Genomic DNA, 8,642 nt, shown 5'->3' on the forward strand with positions numbered 1-8,642 from the left:
GACGGAGATGTCCGGGTTTCCGTGAGGTTTTCGCGCCCGAGACGCCCAGACTAAGGATCGGGGTCGCGCAATCATGGCGTCACGAAGACATCGTCGCGGCCTGACGCAAGACCAGAGGCGGACCGGTCTCGTGACGTCATCGCCGCGCCGTCGCGGCTGTGACGCGCTGGCCCCGGTCGGGCCGCGCCGGGACAGGACAGGGCGGCAGCAACGGCGCGCCTGGCCCGGGATGGCGATGTTCCGTAGCCTAGTGGCCTCGGCACAGCAACGGCAGCCTTCTGGCGGGCCTGCGAGTGGAGACAGCGGCCTGGAGGCGCAGTATAGCTGCCCCATCTGCCTGGAGGTCTACCACCGGCCCGTGGCCATTGGCAGCTGCGGCCACACGTGAGTGCGCCGGCCCGTCACTGGCTACGGGGCTACCGGTACCGAACCGGGAAGATAAAGCGGGGGTCGGGGGAGATGCGGCTGAGGGGGTCCCTGCGCTGCGCCCTTCCTGTTCCTCCGGGCACGTCCTCTGCCACAGTCCAGTCTCCTGCAGTCGCCCTGGAGATCGACTTGGCCCCCACCTGACTCCTGCAGCCTGCAGGCTTTTGCGTCCCCGGAGTCCTCGGAGGCAGCAGGCGCGACCTCTGCGCCATTCACTTAGCACTGCTTCCCACGGAGTCCCGGGTGGGTGGGTGCAAATACAGGACTCGTAGTGCTTGCTGTCAGTTCTTAAGGACCTGCTGTTTTGCTCTGTTGGTCCCAAAGGTTGCGTTTCCTGGAGTCAGGCGGGGAACTTGTTTGGAGTCTGGCACTGTTTGCTTTTGTTTAGGAGAACTTGGGTCATATCCATCCCAATGCATCCCAGGACAGACACCTTGCCAGATCTCAAAGGCCTACAACAGGCTCCGCCTGGTGTTTCAGGAACTGAAACTTGAGGCTGTGGCTCTTTCAGAGAGTAGCTATTTTCTTGTCTTTTGGCTGCAGCCAGACTGGTAGGGAGGGGCCGGGAGTGTCTGCTCTCCCTTCTTCCCAAGGGAAGCAGCTCTTGAATGAGATTAGTTAGGTGAAGGGTTGGGAAAGAAGGCTTGGCTGTAGATAGAGCTGCTATGGAGGTGAGCCCAGATGCTCTCAGGCTGGTCGGAGGCTCTGGAACATTTACAATTAAAGGGGGCAGGCCTGGGAGGGTCTTGATAAAGGGAGTTGTGCAAATGTGAATAAATGTTTGCCTACTTGTCACCCTGCATGGTGGCAGAAACAGTGTCAGGATCACTGCCACCCCAGGAAGCATGGCCTTCCCACACCAGGAGAGCTATGCACTTGTGGAGTGAGGGTGCTGTGCCCTGTTTTCTTGGTAGAGGCAGCCTCTAATGGAAGTCTTTCTGGTCAGCCCACAATGACTAGGTGCCAGATGTGTTCTGTAATCCCTAGTCCTTCATGCAGGGACCTGACTTGAACCTAATCTTAGGATGCCTTTCCTTTCCTAGGCACTGACATCTTCACAGTGCCTTCACTTTACTGCGTTTTAACTTTGCCAAAAAAGCATTTTCTTAAGGTGAGGTTTTCATAGCACAGGAAGCAGAAGTACTCAGAGTTGTTGAGAAAGCCTCTCTTGTGACCCCCCCCCCGCCAAAACTTCTGAATTTTTGCTATAAGACTCTCCTTGTTAGTTTTTCTCTTGACTGATCCATCTCTACCTCTTTTCTGAGCTCCTTATCAGGTGTAGCTCGGGCACATGTGCCAGTAGGTTTAAGCTGTCAGCCTCAGTCTGCTTCTTTTGAGAAGTTAGCTGGTCTAGTTGTTTCCTTTCACAGTGCCTGACTATCAGCCACTTCCTTCCACAAAATAGATTTTTCTGTGATGAAAACAGAAAGCACCTAGTGGGTGAGGAACCCTTCCTTTAAAGGCCCTTTGGTGCAGCTTGTGAAGAGCCTAGAACTCTCAGGGCCTAGAAAAACTGTTATCCTCAGGGACATTCTAGCAAGGGAGCTGCACAGCTGCTTTTTTTTTTTTTTAACACAGCTGCCTCCAACCTCTACATCTCTTTGATCATGACTAAATCAGGGCTCATAGAAAGTTAGTGTTTACATGTAAGGTGATGACAGGAAGTGGTGATCATAAACATTCTAAGTACTTCCTTCTACCCCAACCCTGTAGTGTGGGGTGCTTACTACTTAGTCTGTACAACAGAAGTGAGAGGCTGAGTAAGAATCTATCAGCTTTGCAGCAAAACCAGGTGCTCATTTCCCTCTCCCTCCACCTAGACTCCTGCAGCAGAGATTCTGTGAACTGCTGGGCCTTTACAGATGCCTTCAAGGTGCACAGTGGGGTTTGTGGGCGAGAGAGCCTGGTGGACCAGGACACTTGCGATTGAGAAACTAACTGGAAACTTTGGTGCCTGCCGTGGGAACAACAATAGACCTGGGGGGCTGGCCTGGGAGCACAGGCTCTTGGCAGTCTCCTTCCTCTAAAAGCTGCTGGCACCTACCCCTGCCACACTTGCAGGGCCCTCCTGCGAGCCATAGGCACTCTTAGTGTGAGAACCAGGAGCTTCCTATATCCACAGCATGGTACCACCACTCTGACTCCAGAAGTTCCAGATAGTCTCATCACCTCTGATCCTGCTCCCAGTACGAACCTATCTTGTCTGTGGATCTACCTATCCTAGATGATTTGAGCAAATAGGGGTCACAGCCCCATGTCCTTAGTGACTGCCTGCTCTCAGCACAGTGCTCCCTGGGTCCATGGTATAGCTGGACCAATGCTGTGCATTTGACAATAGATACTGGTATCATTCCTGGCTCTGAGCTGTAATGTAGCACACACTGATGGGGGTCAAGGTCTGGCCACTGGGCTGGAGCAAGTGCCCGCCCACCTGCGCTCCCTCCCCTGCAGGTTCTGCGGTGAGTGCCTCCAGCCGTGCCTACAGGTACCCTCCCCATTGTGTCCTCTGTGCCGCCTGCCCTTTGACCCCAAGAAGGTGGACAAAGCTGCACACGTGGAGAAGCAGCTTTCAGCGTACAAGGCACCCTGCCGGGGCTGTAACAAAAAGGTATATTTTGGGCCAGGGCTGGGGACTCTAGTGAGTGGCTTGTCCTGTTTCTGCCTCCATGACCCTCTCCTCATGGAAGCTGCAGTGATGGCTGTTGCAGGTGTCTGAGCTGAACTGAACTAAACCCAGAGGCTCCTCTAACATGCCAGTGACCCTTGGGTTGCCTGCCACCACCTCAGGGATGACACTGGGGAGATATCTGTACTGAGAGTCAAGGTGCCTTTGTCACAACACAGCTCCTGGTGGCCTTTACCTCTTGTCTGGGCTAACAGGTCCTACCAACCTCTGTGATAAGAGAGCTGTGAGGGCCTCCTCCAGACCTGGCCCCTCCCTGCAGACAGTATTGTCCCCAAAGAGAACAGGCCATCAACCCAGGTGGCTGCACACACAGGAACCCAGCTCTTTACTGCATTCACGGTCTGTTCACTACAGGGGCCCAGGAGGCAGCTGTTTGGTGCCTAGATACTCTGGGAACCAGGCCAGGAGTGTGAAGACCTTCCCTGGCACCCCAGAACCTGGCTCAGCTCTAGCTGCCTCCTTGTTCTATGAAATGACTTCCTGTTGTGAAACCCTTATCTTCCCCTTGGCATTGGGCTAAGCAACAGAACTGGTGACACCTTCTCCTCAGGGAGTTGGCCATAACACCCCTCCTTCCAGGCTACTGCTGGGAGAACTCCCAGGTCCCCTGAGACGCCAACACTTCCCTCTCCCTCATGTCTGAGCTGGTTCCCACATCAGCAGAGCTGTCCCTGGGAAAGGCCCTGCTGTGCTGGGTTGGTTTTTGTACCTTTTGGCATATGGTGTTTTCACAGAAGAATGTCCATTGTCTGAAAGAATCTAGCGTTTCAGCTCCCATTAAGAAAGGTCTTTTTTCCTCTTTCCTTAATAAGTTCCCTCTGTCCCCTCATGGAATTCCCATGCCCTGCAGTTCCCTGCAGGACACCCCTGCTGGGTGTGCTCTCATCCTGAGGCTGTGGCCTCCCCACACCAGGTGACGCTGGCCAAGATGAGGGTACATGTTTCCTCGTGTATGAAGGTCCAGGAGCAGATGGCCAACTGCCCTAAATTTGTCCCCGTGGTGCCTACGTCGCAGCCCATCCCCAGGTAGGTCCCCACCTGGGACACCGGCTCTTGAGCAGCAGTGCCTGCAGGGTGGAAAGGGCTGCAAGTCCCCGCGTGTGTCTCCCTGCCCTGTAGGAAGGGACCAGGGGCCAGGCCAGTGGCAGGCGGGTGTGGTCCCCAAAAAAGGCCTGCCTACCAGCCAGGCCAGGTGCACAGCCTGGGCAGAAGGCCACCTCCCCAGGTTGGGAGGGAGAGTCCTCAAGGTTGGAGGTCAGTGGACTGCAGGAAGTGACCACACACCACTCACCCCCGCCCGCCCCAGCACCATCCCCAACAGGTCCACCTTCTCCTGTCCCTACTGCGGTGCCCGCAACCTGGACCAGCAGGAACTGCTGAAGCACTGCGTGGACAACCACCGCAGTGACCCTAACCGAGTGGTGAGTTCCAGGACTGTACCAGCACCTAAAGGCCAGAGGGAGGGGGCCTGCAGAGGGTGGGGCTCAGTCTTAGAGTAATGTGTGATGGAGGCCCCTCTTGGAGCTCAGCACTGCTTCTGTCCAGGTGTGCCCCATCTGCTCGGCCATGCCTTGGGGCGACCCCAGCTACAAGAGTGCCAATTTCCTGCAGCACCTTCTCCACCGGCACAAATTCTCCTATGACACCTTCGTGGTAGGTGCTCCCTCCTTCTCCCTCTGACCAGCCTCAAGGTACCCCATCCCACAGACCTGCATTCACTACTGCAGGCTCCTCACTGAGGGTGTCAGGCTTGCAGAGAATCCCAGTGGAATGCCACAGCCCAGACAGCATCACCATGAGGCGCTGGCAGCCTGTGACCTGAAACCCTGCAAGGTGGGAGGAGGTGTGGAAGTGGCTGAGCTGTTCTGTGGGGTGACCTGAAAGGCTGCCTGCCCACCTGTGATTATCTCTTGTCTTCTAGGACTATAGCATTGATGAAGAAGCTGCCTTCCAGGCCGCCCTGGCCCTATCTCTCTCTGAGAACTGAAGACTCCGCAGCTCAGTCTCCAGGGACAGTGTCCAGCTCACCTGCATGGAATATGCCTGGCAGGCCAGGTGGTGCACCATCCAAGCCTGTCAGAACCAGGAGAGACTGCTGTCCCCACACCAGCAGAGGGTGGCCACTGGCCCCTGGCTAAATGTTGAAAACCTGTCTCTTCGGTGCTTCGGGCCAAGCAGATGCCCCACAGTGCGGGCTATGGGGACTGAGAGCAGTCAGCTGTCTTGTTTGTGTCAAAGCCATGGTGTTCTTCCCACATGGAGAAGGACCTGCTGGCCCGCTGCTCAGCAGAAACACTGGAAGGAACCCTGGACACATCTGGCACCGCTTCTACCGTACACATTTCGTACCGGCTTTTGTGATACCTAGAGATTCTGGCATTTTTCTATATTATCCAGTGTGACAACCTTTTCATATTTTATAGAGCAAAGACAAAGCAGTTACTCTTCATATTGCAATACCTGTGTTTGACTAGGAACAATAGTATTTTTATGGAACATTTACAAGATTATATATTTTTAAAAAAAAAAAACACAATCAAAAATGAAACTGGGACAGATCAGTGCAGAGGAATATGGGTCCAGCCATGAGGGTGGCTGAGGCAGCCGGGCCATCCTGGTGTGTGTCAGGGCACCAGAGTTTCCCAGAGTGCTGTGGTATCCAACCACAAAGTGGGCAGGTGCTGGGTCTGCTCCAGGAGACTCAGACCACTGGACATAGGGGGGGCTCCTCTTGGAAGTCCTGGAATCTCCTGCTGTTGCCCCTCTGAGGCTGACTGTGTCCTGCCTCTAGTAGAGGAAGGGTCAGGCAGAGCCAGGAAAGAGTTGTCAGTTGTCATTCAGCTCAAGGCTTAAATTATTGTTGTCTTTAAAAATAATAATAAATCCTTTCAAAGGATCTATAGCAACCTGTATTGGGGCTTTTGTTTCTAAGGCCTGCTAGAAAGTGACCCTTAGTCCTCCTGCTATTTACAAGCCCATTCACACTCTTCCTGACAGCTAGTAAACAGCCTCCCCCGCCCCCAGGCTCCCATAGCCCATACTAGTAAGAGCTCTCACAGAAATCCAGGGGACCCTTACACTGTTTAGGACCCAATGGGACTGACATGTGCTTCTTAAAGTTACCACATACGGGGAGTCGGGCGGTAGCACAGCGGGTTAAGTGCAGTTGGCACAAAGTGCAAGAACCTGTGTAAGGATCCCAGTTGGAACCCCCGGCTCCTCGCCTGCAGGGGAGTCGCTTCACAGGCAGTGAAGCAAGTCTGCAGGTGTCTATCTTTCTCTCCCCCTCTGTCTTCCCCACCTCTCTCCATTTCTCTCTGTCCTATCCAACAACAACAATAATGACTACAACAATAAAAACAAGGGCAACAAAAGGAAATAAATATTTTTTTTAAAAAGTTACCGCATAAACAGGAATACTGACAAGTCCTTACCTCCCACAGAAGAGGGGTATGGGGTATTGAACCCTTCAGCATAGTCACAGATCACAAGAGCTAGAGGGCAGGACACTGTCCAGACATGGACCTCATTGTATTTCTACTGGGGCCCAGGGTCACACAAGTCACAGGCAAACCCTTAGCCCAGGACCACCTGAAGCTAGTCTCAGAAATTAAGTACAGGGAGACTGGCTCCCAAAGCCAGATAGTCCACCTACTCTCATTTGTTCAGGATCCCCAGCCCCAAAAAACCTGCCTCAGAACCCACACCCTTCCTGAAGGTGTGTCGGGGAGTCTAGTCGAGTCTTGGGGTCCCAAGCCTCAGAGGAGCTGCAGATTGCCTCCTATCTCATGGAGATTCAGAAGTCTGGCCCTCTGCTAAGTACATGCCAGGCATCCACAGGGAACCAGAATACTTTCCCTCAAGGTCTGACCTGAGAGAAGGCATGGCCTGTGACACAGCATGAAACCACATGGGCGACTGAGCAGAGGAGGTGTCTGTGAAGGCCGAGTGTGGCCCTTGGATGTTGCAGGCACCACACACTACACTTCCTTCTGTGAGTGCAACACCAGGCTCCCTCACCTCTGTCATAAAACGTGCTCTTGAGCAAGGAACCTTAAACTCACAGCAAAGCATGGGGACTGATAGAACAAGCAGCCACATTAGTGGCGGTGAATATCCTCCCCTTGGGAAACAAACACACTGCCTTCCACCACCTGTCTACACAGGGTCCAAATTTTCACAAATCTGATGTCAGGTTCAAATGATCACTGCACACACTGACGTGGTGCCCCAAGACTGGTGCCCCAGTGAAAGATTTACCTCTACTGGTCCCCTATGAGCCTGGTTCTGAGCACTGTTGCAAGAGTCTTGGTGCCAGCTCAGCCTAGCCCGTACCTTCATGCAGCTGTGTATCTGAGTGGATCTGTGTGTCATTCATGTGTCTAAGTGGATCTATCTGCCCTCAGAGCACATAGACATTTACCCCTCACCACCACCCCAGGCATGTGTTGTGCATGCCTGGGGCCACAACACAAATGCTTGATGTTTTCTGACACAGTCTGACAAGTCTTTTGCTTTCCTAACCCACCACCATCACCACTGCTCAGGTTATGACTATACCTGTTTCAGTTCTCAGGAGCCAGTCTAAGAGGGAGAGGCTTTCCAAATTGGGTGAAACCCAACCGGGAAAAGAAAGAAAGATAGAGGAAAAGTGAGCATTATTATCATAAAGCCTTACCAAAAAGTACATGTGTGTGCAAAGAAAGAAATTGTCAACAGAAGTGGGAATGTAACAATTTCTTCCTGACTTCAAGACTTACCTGCAACTTCCCAGGCCAACCTCCTTGTTATCTGCCTGCTGGGCAGGGCCACTAGTTCTATATAAGTTTTTCTCCCAGGCTCCTTCTGGGAACCCTGCAGTGTTTTTATTGTTGTTTTTTTTATTTCAAACCATTTTCTTTTTGAATATATTTATTTATTATCAGATAGATACAGAAATTGAGAGGGGTGGTGGGGAGAGGCACCTGTAGGCCTTCTTCACCACTCATGAAGTTTCCCCCTGCAGATGGGAACCAGGGGCTTAAATTCAGGTCCTTGTGCACTGTAATGTGAGCACTTAACCAGGTGTGCTACCACCTGGCCCCCACTGCAGTATTTTTTTTCTTTTTTTTTCCGCTTTTTGCTTCCAGGGTTTTTGCTAGGGCTCTCAGTCCTAGCATTACAAATCCACTTCTGGTAGCCATTTCTTTTCCAGTTTATGTTGGATAGGACAGAGAGAAATTGAGAGGGGTGGGGAGACAGAGGGAGAAAAAGACACCTGCAGATCTGCTTCATGGCTTGTGAAGGGACTCCCCCCACCTCCCACAGGTGGGGAGTCATGGTCTCAAACCGGGATCCTTGTGCAGGTCCTTGAGCTTCGTACTATGTGCGCTTAACCCACTGCACCACCACTGCAGTATTTTCTCAGGAAAGCATGGACCCTGGTGCCCGGCAAGTCTTGATCCTGTCAATAGAGGGATATTTTAGGAGGCCATGGGAGGTGCATTCCACTACAGGTCATGGTATAAGGCTTAACTATCAGCCATTTTCA

At 52.8% G+C, this 8,642-nt stretch overlaps 1 protein-coding gene across 1 annotated transcript; it reads left to right on the forward strand.

Annotated features, from left to right (window-relative positions):
- Positions 1-45: 45 nt before the first annotated feature.
- On the forward strand, positions 46-6,022 carry RNF166 (ring finger protein 166). The gene is made up of 6 exons (XM_007531336.3): positions 46-384; positions 2,878-3,034; positions 4,026-4,138; positions 4,419-4,533; positions 4,658-4,765; positions 5,034-6,022. The coding sequence occupies exons 1-6, from the start codon at positions 74-76 to the stop codon at positions 5,097-5,099; spliced, it is 870 nt and encodes a 289-aa protein (XP_007531398.2). The 5' UTR covers positions 46-73; the 3' UTR covers positions 5,100-6,022.
- Positions 6,023-8,642: the final 2,620 nt, after the last annotated feature.

This window comes from Erinaceus europaeus, chromosome 2, assembly GCF_950295315.1.
Source record: "Erinaceus europaeus chromosome 2, mEriEur2.1, whole genome shotgun sequence".
Classification (NCBI taxonomy): Eukaryota; Metazoa; Chordata; class Mammalia; order Eulipotyphla; family Erinaceidae; genus Erinaceus; species Erinaceus europaeus.

Bases quoted from the DNA above. Each gene is read 5' to 3' on its own strand.
- RNF166 (XM_007531336.3), top strand. From the start codon at position 74: ATGGCGTCACGAAGACATCGTCGCGGCCTGACGCAAGACCAGAGGCGG. The intron at 3,035-4,025 runs GTATATTTTGGG...TCCCCACACCAG, and splicing joins GCCGGGGCTGTAACAAAAAG to GTGACGCTGGCCAAGATGAG. The intron at 4,534-4,657 runs GTGAGTTCCAGG...GCTTCTGTCCAG, and splicing joins GCAGTGACCCTAACCGAGTG to GTGTGCCCCATCTGCTCGGC.